Here is a 12,248-nt window from a genome sequence, read left to right as displayed (position 1 = left end):
AGTGGATACAGGCCACTCGGATCTCCCAGTAATTCAATTAGTCAGGTTGCAGGAAGGTGGGGCCGGTGTTTTTTTTGGGGGGGGAGGGGAAGAGATTAGGAAAACGCCTCTTTCTCGTGTGGCAAACCAATCCGGTTGAAGTAAAGAGAGGGAAAAAAAGCAATCTGTAAGCAAACAGCAGGCTGCTCCCTGACTGGCTGCTCCTGCAAATCCCTCTTTCCCAAGTAAACTGCATGGAAAAAAAAACAACCACATGATCCACCAGCAGAGCCTGGGCTCTGAGCTCGCTGGCTCTACCTCCTCTGTGCACATACTCCGAAAACATACACGCACACACGCCAACCAGCTTCCAGATCGCTCACACATGCAGACATATGCATGGATATAAAAATACACATCTACTGCATGCATACTCGCATATGTTCATTGCACAGAGGGCGCCCGATTTTTGGATCGTCCTAGGTTGCTTGCTGAGGTCGGATTTACACGCAGGTCATTGCGAAGGGGGCGTGACTGTTTAAGATTTTTTTTCTCCTATAAAGCACCCCCCCTTTTTTTTCAAAACTGACTTCTGCCCCCCCCCTCTCCAGTCGCTGAAATCCTTCACTGGCTGTGGCTGCACTGAAGTTTATTCATTTTTCTTGCAGGGTACGATTTTTTTTTGGGGGGGGAAGCATCAGTGTGGTTCCCCCCTCTTGTTGCTGTTTTTTTTTTTTTCCTCCGGAAAGGAAAAGAGACTCAGCTGCCGAAGATTTTCTGATTTTTCGTCGGTGAGGTTTCTCTCTCTTTTTTCTGATTTGAAACTGATTTATGCATCTCTCCAAGTTAACGTTCCTGGGATTGGTCTCCTTTTAACCACAGACACTTTGACAGCTTGTTCCGGAGATGTTGGGATCTCAGTTTATGCCTCCATCTCCATCGCAGTCCTTGTGCGGCGGACGAAGCGATTGACACCAGCTTTTCCCAGACTTTGTCGGATTCATCCAAAATCATTTTTTTTCACCCTTCAGCAGCACAGTTTTATTTGTGTCGACTCGATCGCGCTTGGATTGACTGATTTTCACGTCTGCTGCTTCTTCCCCTCTTTGGTGCACCGCTCAACCCAGCAAAGAAAAGAAAACGGGAAAAAAAATCCGGATCAAGTCTCTGCCACCAGCCCGGTGTCTTCTCGGCCGCCGCTGCTGCGGAAGCACCGCTCCGTCTCAGTCACCGCAGCCGGCGTCTCAGGCAACTCCTCGGAGCAGCGTTTTTGTGGTCTGAAGGCGAGGACAAACTTTCTCAGAGGTTTGGATGGCACTGCCGTTCCTCTCCAACCCAACTACTTTTGAAGAATTTCCGGGACCTCGGCGGGGGTGAGATCGGATCCAGCGGCTTGGCCTCCCCACCCATCTCAGCTCCCCACAGCCTCCCCCCGAGCTCGCCCCGTTCCACTCCTTCAGACTTCCACGGATTTGGTAAAGACGAAAAGGGTGGTGCGGGAAATATTGTATTTCCAGAAAAGAGACGCATATACCCCCAAATCAGCCACTTTCCTTTTGCCAAAAAATAAAAGGAAATATTAGCTACCACTAGCAGAATAACTTTGAAGGAGACGAGCCAGCGCGCCGCAGGAGAGCCGCCCGCGTCCGCGCCCGCCGCCCCTCGGGGCTGGAGGTGTCCGGGCGGAGCCGGGGTGGCCGGCGTGGTGTATGTCTCGCCGGGGCTGCTGCCCTGAACTCCCGGTGAATGTGCGCGGGGCGCCGCCGCCGCCGCCGCCTCCTCCTCGTGCCGCCGCCGCCGCTCGCCTCGGCTCCCACCGCCCCCTCCCGGGGTGACCAGCCTCCTCCTCCTCCTCCTTCTTAAGAAGCAGACTTGGCATCCTCCCGCTCCTCTCCCCCTCCCAGCCACCAAGCACACGCGCGTCTCTTCTCCCTCTTTTATTTTCTTTATTTCTTCCTTAAACTCCCCGCTCCCTCCCCCCTCCGGGGGGTGGGAGAGATCTTCTGACTTACAAAAAAGAAATCTGTGATTTTCTCTTGACTTCTGGCGCTTCTCATTTCCTCGCCCCCCGCGTTCTGTGTAGACCTTCCCCTCCTTTTTTCCTTCTTTTTTCCTTCCTCCCTCCCCCTCCCCCGCGCTTCCTCCCGTGTTTGTGTTTTCCACTGCCGGACGGGAGTGATGTTGCACGTGGAGATGTTGATGCTGGTGTTTCTGGTGCTCTGGATGTCCGTGTTCAGCCAGGATCCCGGTTCCAAAGCTGTGGCTGATCGCTACGCGGTCTACTGGAACAGCACCAACCCCAGGTAAGAGGGTGGGGGCGAGGGGCCGGGGCTGGCTGGGGAGGCGCCCACGGCGCGACCGGCGGGGCGGGAGGCGTCCGCCCGCTCCTTTGTTAAGGCTCACCTGGGCCCGGTGAAGCCAGCTTCCCTGCCCGCCGGCCTCCTCCGGGATGCGGAGCCCTTGAAGGGAGGGAGGCGCAGGCGGGCAAGCTGGCAGGCGGGCAAGCTGGCAGGCTCTCCCGTGCCTCGCCTCCCTTCGGGGCCAGCCAGCCAGAGCCCCCCCGGAGCAGGACGTCTACTCTCCCTTTCCCCAGCTCCAGTTTTCCTTTTTTTTTTTTTTTTTTTGGAAAACAGTTTGGCTCGGGGCTTGCGAGCCAGACCCAACCCCAAACTTTTTCCGCGCGCCCCGAGCGCTCCGGCACGGGAGAGGGAGCTGGGAAGCGGAAGTTTTTAGTTTTCCTTTAAAAAGAGGAACTACGGCGGCCCTTCCATCAGTCTGGCTCCTTCCCTGCAGCTCGCGGTGGGCCAGGCCAGCCCTCCGGGTTCCCTCCCCTCCCCCCTTCCTCCCCTCTTTTTATGAGGCAAAAAAAGTTTGCTTAATGCAAAGGTTACGTCATGTACGGCAAATGGGTTCAGCCCCTGGCTACCTCTGGTTGCCGGTTCGCCGAGGTAGGTATCGATAAGCATTTTGATACCACCCCCCCCCCCAATAAAGCGGGGAAAATGAGAAATCTTCGAGGGGGGGGCAGCGAGTTCTGCTTTTGGAGGAACCTGAGTGAGCCACTGAGTCGCCCTTCGGCTGGCCGGCCGGGGACATCTGGGGTGTCAGTGGTTAAACCTAGGCTTTCCCCCGGGGGCAGAGCGGACCCAACCCATTCCAGCCCCCCCCCCCCCATTCACCCGCACCCCGCCCGCTTTTGCCCGAGTTCATAAGGTCACCGGACTGCCCCAGAGCCAAGAGAAGAGCCGGTGGGCCGCAGAGCCTGGGCACCGGGCATCGGGCACCGGGCGGCGGGAGGAGCATGTGGCCGCCCGGAGCGCCCAGCACCCGCTGCCCGAGAGGGAGGGCCGAGGAGGCGCGATCCCCGCCTCTTCTCCGCCCGCCGCCGCTCCATTGTCCCGGGGTAAGAGGGAATCCCTGCGGGAGTCGGGGAAAGAGGACGCAGCCGGGGGCCCGGCCGAAGACGAGGGAGCTGGCCCTTTGCACCCAAATTGGGAAAAACAGACCACGCCAAAGAAATGGTCTCGTTAGTGATAAATGCACAAAACTGGGTGAAGTGCCAAAACCATCCTCTGAAGTGTGTGCGCGCAGACAGCTCATCATCTATACAAAACACATCCCTGCATCATCCATCTCTCTCGCTCTCTATCTCCCTTTCCATCTAATGGGACAGGGCAGCCTGATTCTTTTCTGACATCGCACTTAGCACTATTAGAAAAAGAAAGAAGTCATTCCACCAGAGGAGGTACCTTTTATTAAACCTGACAAGACAAATGGAGCAAACGCTCCAGTTGTGATGGTGTTAAAAGCAAGGCTCATTATGTAGGTTCGTTTATTCCCTTTGGGCTTTATTAAACAGTGTTTATGAAACAGAGGATTTTATACTTTGAAAAAACTTATAAAAAAAACTTAAAATGATCATTTTTGAGGGAAACAAACAGAGGAACCGGGTGGTTTAACTTGGATGTTCTTGGCTGTGGTGATCTCTCTCCTTTTCATCATCCTAAACATTGGGAACCTTTTTTCTCTTTGTATACCTTACTGTTACCTTTATTTTTCTCCTTAAAACTGAAGGGTCTCCTCCCTCTCCCTCTTTTTTCAACCTGTCAAGCTGGTCTGAGTGAGTTTGAGGACATTTTATCTTAGGTTATCTCTGTTTTATGTTCCTGATACTGCTGTTTGGTTTGAGATTAGCACATTGATTTTTGTCACAGGTCATGTTTTTTAATAGATCTGCCTTGCCTGCAGAAAACTATTCTGCTCAGTATTCCATGGTGGATTTGAAATGGCTGAGACAAAGTTAATCTGTAGAATTTAAAGTGCTCAGAGTTTTCTTGTCAATTGTGTATTCTAATGTGAGACTTTTCATCGCCTCCTTTTAGGTTACTGAACCAGTTTATTACTGACAACCCTCCCCACAAAAGGCTGATGTTATTAAAAAGAGATTCATCCTTTATATTTTAAAAAAGTAGTGTTTTGGTACTAATACATCAACTGATTTTTCTTGCTTCCCCCCATCTCATTGAAACTTTAAAATGAAAAACATCACACAAATCTAAATACTGAATAAAGAGGCATAGTCTTTATTTTATCAAATGTTACCAAAGAAGAGAGTTAAAGAACCAAACCCAGTAAATAGCTTTGAAATAAAATCCAGTTATGAAGAGTAAAAGATTATATAAGGAAATAATTTCTGCTGAATAGTTTGCACATCATACTACAGTATGTTTTAAAAGTTCAATGTTTTAAACTTTTCTTTACTAAGTGTTATGCATTTTGTAAAGGAAGATATTCATGCTTCTAATATTATTTTATGTAATCAAATTGACTTAAGATTTTACCAAGCCAGTATAATAAAATTGCTAAGTAAACTATTGAAAGAAGATGGTTAGTTTTTCACTTAGCTATAAGAGAAAAAAAGTTTACTAAATGCAAGAGTAATGACAATGATTATTGAATTAGATATACATATTGTATATGTTATATCAACCTGTTGTGAAGAAAAATATTTCTATATGTGCAGAATTTAATTTGTTATCTTGATTGAAGTGTTTGGATATTCTGTTGTGAGATTTGTTGAGTTGTTAAGTTATTAGTGCTATATTGGAACTATAAACAGATAAAAAGACAGGAATAATATTAACTTCTTTACTGTTAGAAACATTTGTTAGAATCTATTTCAGTTATCTTCTCTTTATTGACAATATTAGTTATTTTCTAAAACTGACAACTTTTAAGAGTTGCCAGTATTTATGAGATAGTGGACAGAATTGATTTTATGTAATGAATAGGACAGAAATCAATAAGATAACAATTGAGTAATAGCAACTCAAATTGACAGTTGTGACAAATGCATCTTTGGCACTTTATTTTTTACAATATTTTGTTAATCCTCCCTAATAGTGAAAGTTATAAAAAAAGATGTTCAAAGATGTACTGTGAACTCTGCTCTGTGATCTAAACAACATTTTCAAATGTAACCTCCAAACAAAAAGATAAAGCTATCTTGTATTTTATTTCTTAAAGAACTTTAAAACCTTTTAAATAATTTTATATAGACATCTATGTGAGTTAATGTTACAATTTTGGCTTTTGGAGAATCTTAAAATATAATGTTATAAATATATTAGTACTATTAATAGGGGAGAAACGTCCTTAAGTTAAATGGAATGAGTATCTGAAATTTTAAAAGTATGTGCTGAAAGAATTCTTAAAATTGCTCTCTGTAGGTTGACTATGTCTAGAGTAGTGAAATAATGAGAAATAAGAAATCATTCTGTGGCTGATATGCCTAGTGTACTTTTAAGAAAATCAGTTTCAAGTATAAACTTATTCTCTTTATGTTTAGTTCATACTTCATATTACTAATAAGGTAGACATGGGAGCTTTCTTGAACAAGAAAGACTCTTAAAGAATGATTATTACATCATTTGTTTTTTCTTTGACTTATTTGCTATCTGTCTAGGACTTGTTAATTATTTCAGAAGATGTTAGTGAAAACTTGACACAATTTTGTTTTATTAATATGCTATCTTAGTTTTGTGAAAATGGTGTGAATTTTATTCATTATTCTAAAACCATCCTACTACTACTAGTGGATGTTAAGTGGAGGAAAGAGTGACATTACCTCCCTTCCCCTCACCCCCACCCCCAATCATATTGCTTTTGATATTTTTTCTCTTGAAATTCCCACGTCATATATATTTTTCTGAGCCATCATTTTTCTTATTGTCAACAAATTCCCAATTTAGTTTTTTTTTTATAAAAGTGAGTCAAATTGTTGCACTGAAGTTCCATGAGTTTATTTTGAGGAGAAAGTAGAAGATGATATTAAATTTTAAAGAGTTGAACTATGGAACCTAAAATAAATGAATTCTTTTTACTTTTGGAATTTTAAAACATTTTAGTGATGTTTGTAAATGTTGAAAACATTAATAGAGTTAAAGAGTAAATGACTTTTAATATATTTTAACATTTATAAAGAGATCTTTTCATATATATGGTACAGATTTGAAAAAAAAGTATATACACAAGCTAAGTGCCTTCTTGTTCCTGGAATTTATCTGATCACTTCAAATTATTATCTTTATAAATAAGATTAGGATACATATATATTTGTTTTGGAACTTAAATTTTCCATCATATTATGATTTTTTTTAAAAAGTACATCAAAATCAACCAACTTCCTAATACTTTGAAAGTAGATGGGAACATTAATAATACCTGTCTTCCACTTGAGAGAATAGTCTAATTTGGCATTTTTAGTCTGAGCAAAAAAGATCTCAATCAAATTCCTTAACTTTCCTGAAACTAAAAGTTTTGGAGAAGAGTCTTCAGCGTTCAGTAGTAGTTCCCATTCTATCCTCCCTTCAACCACTATCCCCAGTTAGTTGATTTTAGTAGTGAACAGGGTGACTGGAAGAATAGCTTGTTACCTCCCACCAATGAGCAGTGTTTTTAAAGACCTTAATTTTTGAAGACTGAGTTAAGGGTAAAAACACATAGTTAAAGGGTAAATTACCTTCCTTAAATTCTTGCATTTTATCTTGTGCAAATGCCCTTAGAAAAGACATTTCATTGCTTTCCACTCACTGGCCTGGTTTCTCTTTGGATGGGGACAGATAAAGATGAGTGTTTCTTTCTCTCCCCTGTTGCTATGAACCAAGCAATCTACCAGCTACATGCTGGGCTGAGAAAATGAATGAATACAATTAGTCCTTCAGGAGTTCTGCACTTTCCTGGCTTGGGAAATCTATACATACACATGTGTGTGCACACAGACATTATTAACACATAGGTAATCATGCCAAGAAATATATATCCTTTGAAAAGGAAGTTAATGCTTCAATTTTAACTGGAAAAGACCTAGGGATATCACTTTTTCTCCTGCAAGAATTTTTGTTAATGAAGAAAATTCATCCAAAAAAGTATTAAATAATTTCCCACATAGTTTGGACTCCTGATCAATTTGCTTTAAAAAAATAATAAATGCAAAGAAGTTGCTTTTTTCTCTTACAGCTCCCATTTTTATCCTCTCCATTTTTAATATATAAGCAATTTCTAGACATTTTTCAAATTTTATGCAACTATATCATTTTGTTAGAATTAATACTTAGCAATGATGTCATACATAGTTATTGCCTGTTTATGAAGTATTCCCAAAATGAATCAGTTAAAATATCGATCTTTATTGGGAATTTTAAAGTGTGGGGGGAACAGTTTCCTTGAGTAAAATGATGGAACATTTCCAAATTCTACCTTTCTTCCCCCAAATCCGTATTTCTTACAATGCTGAAAAATTTAGTGAATGTCATTCTTTTAAACTGGAATTTCCCCCCTTTTTCTTCTGGGACTAAGTTTGAACATTCTGAGAGACAACTATAAAAAAAAATCACCTCAAACTAAGTTAATTTAAAAAAATTCAATTTGCTCTTTGTAATCGCTTTTTTATGGTAGTAATTTCAGACAGTTAAATGTCAACAAATTACTACAAGTACTTTTAGTTTGATTTATAGTTTAGTCAGTTTCTTAACCTGAATCTTGAGCTGTTTTATGGAAAAGTTTCTTCTGATTATTTTGATGTTCAAGTGTTTCTGAATGATTTATTTTCACTAATAAGAAAGGATTTAGTTTAAGTTTTTCTGTAACTTGTGTTTTAAACTCAGAAATATGACAACATAATGAAATGGAAATACTTAAAAATAAATTTATTATGGCAAATTTTCTTTGAGCATTACAGTTATTGTGGGAAAAAAAAAAAACATTTAGTAGAGCTGGGGGGGGGGGGGTGGGAAGCCTGCTCAGATCTTAGTACTTTTTTCTGGTAACTTTAACTACAGTCTACTGTATTAAAAAAAAAAAGGACATACTATAAAATAATTGAACCTATACTACTAATTTTTAAACTGAAAGTTTACTTTGGCTCTAAATACTGACTTTTAAGGTTATAGAAGATAGTTGCAAATAATGAAGCATTATATTTTGATATAAATGTCACTTTAAAATAACAAGTCTGTGTATATATGTATGATATATATATATATATATATATATATATATATGGGCATATGCAAATACAGAGAGTAAGTATATATATATATATACATATATATATATGTATATATATATATAGAAAACATTTATTGTTAGATCAGCTTTCATTCAGGTGCTAGTCTATCATTTTTAATAACAAAATAACCCTTTGGCATCTTCAGAAATATCCTTCAAACATTTGACAGTTGTGAAGTTGAAGAAAATGTTCTGTCAGAAATAAAAATAAGTTTGACTTTTTTTCATTTTCAAAATTAAAAGAGTGAAACATATATAATTGACACATCTATGTTTTCTGCTTTCTGACATCTTAGAATTTTTCTGTGATTTGTTTCAGTTGTACAGTGGAACAATAAAATTACACTCCAAGGAAGGATCGCCTAACAGATAAATTTTCAAGATTTTTTTTATTAAATGACTAGGTATAGTTGTATTATTAATAGCAGCATTTTCCTGTCTATTTTTTGTGTTGTTTTCCTCCCTTCCTCATTTATATTAGTTTGTGTGTATGTATGTATGTGTGTGTGTGTGTGTGTGTGTGTGTATCTCAATATCTACTCATATGTCTGTATATATCAGTATGATAGTCGGTTGATCTGTCTGCCTTTATCAATAGCTGAATTGCATGTTTCCATTATAAAAAGTAATGTAATTGGAATTGTTGGGTCATCACTGCCTATTTGCATTGGGCATCGATATTTTTGGCAAGCAATGATTAGGTAGGGTCTCCCCCCCCACTTCGATGAATGTTTTGATGAGTAAAACCTATTTTTTTGTAGACATGTTTGATGGCATGGACACATACACACATAGATGTTGAAATGCCCTAGTTGCCAAGAGGTAACTAAGTTGCTTTATTTAGGTTGAAAGAACACATTTTCATTTTCAGTCAAATTTTAATAGCAGCCATCTTGTTTTAAGGCTGAATTTATTTCACTCATGAAAATAGCTCAGAAAAGAATGTGAATTATAGAAAAGGACTAAACCATTCAACAGATATTTGGGCAAAGGAATCTTCTAGTATCAGAGACATGACATTATTCATCAATTCTCGAAAATATTAGCTCCTTTTTTTGTCTCAGGTTATAGAAGCATCTTTCTAAGAAAAGAATGTTTTTGTTAGCAACACTATATTTAAATTCATGCCTCTTTTAGTATTAAATGATAGCTTGTACCATCATTCATTTTTATATTTTTTCTTTCTAAGATTAATTTCAACAAAAATGTATATTTTAATTTGTTACCCTGATTTCCTTTTGTCAGCCTCACTCAACCCCAAGTAGTTCATTTAATTTGTTCTTAGTATATATTTGCTAATTGACATATTTTCCAACTTCAGTAGAAAGAATTCCCTTCTAAGGAGAGATGCTGATTGGCTTCTAAAATTTAAGTATCTGAGGATTTTAAAGTCATCTTCTGTAGAAAGGGTTTTGTTAATTAAAAAAAAAAGAAAACACCTGCTTGTGTATCATTCCCTTCCATATCTTTACTGTATCTTTATCAGAACCATTTATGTGATTGAATTCTTTACTGATAAAATAAATTATCAAAATATTGTATGATGAGGGTACCGAATTTCATAAATTATTATTTTTCTTTCTGGATTTAACAAATTTTAGGATTCCAGAATAACTATTTTGAAGTTTAGTGAAGAGTTATAAAACTTACAGTGTATTTTGTTTCATGAACATTTCCTTAGTTCTTCCAACATTGCTCTATTATAAAAGTGTAGCTGCTCTGACACAAGATTAATTTCAAATGTAGCCCAACTCAAAGTGAATTCATGAGTCATTCTCTGAACATCTGTGCTATAGGTGATATGAGTGCATTAACAGTTATATTTCTAATCATTTAACAAAATCTGCTAGTATCATTATAGAATTTCCAAAATGACTAAAAAGTAGAGAAGTAAAATTTGTGGTAGATTTTCCTTTCTTCTTTGGAGGGATGAATGGAAGGCAGAGAAAGGATAACAGATGCATGTCTCATGGTAACAAATGGGCTCCTTGTTTCAGTCCAGGTGTAAGTGTCAACAGCTGTAACACAGAAGGACTTCTGTTATGTGGATAACCATTACTTTGTAAGAAAAAAAAATAACCATGTGCTAAAGGAGTCCAGACTTCGAAATGTTTAAAATGACCTTTCTATTTTGAATGAACTCAAAAGCATCTTCAGTTTTGCTTTACCCCTGTTCCAAGCATCCAAGGTGTTAGTATACAGATGTTCAGCCAAATATTAGTGTATGTAAAATCTGTAATTTAATTAATTTAATCTATTGCCCCTTTTCACAAAAATTACAGAGGTGAAGGAAGTGACAATTTCTCCTTTCCCCATAAACAACAGATTTCTCTATAAACAACGATTAAATGAAATCACTTAATATTTTACTTTTGCTAGATAGTTTGTATTCATATTGCCAACATCCTTTGTAAGCAGTGGTGAATTGCATTTTGATGTTTATAGAATCATAAGGAGCAAGGAGAGACTTCTCTATAAAGTGGTACTGGCCTAGATCAGTCTTGTCCTTTCCAAAATCAAATGTGTGGTGGTGGATTTGTAGTTGAGAATTTAATTTCTTTGTATTTTATAAAAACAATGAGATTTGAAGGAAAATAAAGGGGGGGGGCGTGCAGAGTTGGGAACATTTATCCCATGTGTTTAACAATTAGGTTAAACAAAGTGGGAACAAATGAGCCTAGTTCCCCTTCTATTGTTTCAGAGCAAGAAAAAAAGAAAGATGCTGGAATTTCGAAGCAGTGACCTTCTGACACACACCCAGCATGGCTATTACACTGTCACATCAAGTGTCTTGAACCACCATAATGTCAGCCTGCATTTTTGAAGTTACTGACATGAGAGGTAGCTGCTTGTGGACTGAAGCGCCTCATATTGACTTTGCAGTTATAGTCAACTTTCCAGGATCATACTTGACAGTTTCATTTTAAAATTCTGAAGCTTATCATTTGAGAAACGTGTTCCTTTGTTCAGTTTAGTCACAGATTTTGTAACCACTATAGAGATGCACCCTATATATCCTTGCCTCTTCGAATAATTTCATTCATCTGCTTTGGGGGAAGGTATGTGGCAGAAGGAGGCTCAGATGGAGCTTTCTTCCGCCAGCAAAGTGCTTGTCTGCTTTATTTAGTTAAAACCCTTTTCCCCCCAAACAGATGAAAGCAGTGGTTTTGTTAATGTCCATTTCCTTCAGACTGTGCAATCTCCCAGTAACCCCTGGATTCAGACAGACCAGGAAAGGAATGATGTTTAGAATACTATAACATTCAATTTTTTTTCTTCACATATTTGTTTACTATTATTGCTTCAGTAAACTTTTATACCTTTTAAGATAGTTCTCTGGGGGTTCCATTTATAAAAAATTAGTGATCCAGCACTAAGAGGACTCTGATTCAAATAGTGTCACTCCTGACAGGGTTTTGAGCCAAACCAGAGGAAATAAAGGGAAATGAAAGCTGCCAAAATGTGTCTACCAATTACTAATTAATCAAGCGATAAAGGACCTTTGTGAAAGATCCAGTGTCAGCTATGACAGCATCTCTGGGGCCCTTGATTTTAAGTACTGTATAAAACAAATTAGCACAATCCACAGGGAATCTGGTACCCAGTTGTTTCATATCAGCTCCACTGAATTTTTAAATATATTGTTAAGAAGCAAAATAATCCTTCCTCCAAAAACAAACTTTTAAACTCTTCCTTTAGAC

The 12,248-nt window shown here is 39.1% G+C and overlaps 1 protein-coding gene across 2 annotated transcripts in view; it reads left to right on the top strand.

The window, feature by feature from the left end:
• The first annotated feature begins 268 nt into the window (after positions 1 to 268).
• The window catches only part of EFNA5 (ephrin A5), a 317,972-nt gene continuing 305,992 nt past the window's right edge, over positions 269 to 12,248 (top strand). For both annotated transcript variants that reach the window (XM_074205237.1, XM_074205234.1), the window contains exon 1: positions 269 to 2,282. In XM_074205237.1, coding sequence (XP_074061338.1) covers positions 2,158 to 2,282 — 125 coding nt within the window. In that variant the 5' untranslated portion in view covers positions 269 to 2,157. The remainder of the gene's footprint in view (positions 2,283 to 12,248) is intronic.

This window comes from Macrotis lagotis, chromosome X (genome assembly GCF_037893015.1).
Source record: "Macrotis lagotis isolate mMagLag1 chromosome X, bilby.v1.9.chrom.fasta, whole genome shotgun sequence".
NCBI classification, from domain to species: Eukaryota; Metazoa; Chordata; class Mammalia; order Peramelemorphia; family Peramelidae; genus Macrotis; species Macrotis lagotis.
The sequence above is the reverse complement of the archived record's forward strand: the minus strand, read 5'-3'. Positions and strand labels throughout refer to the sequence as shown.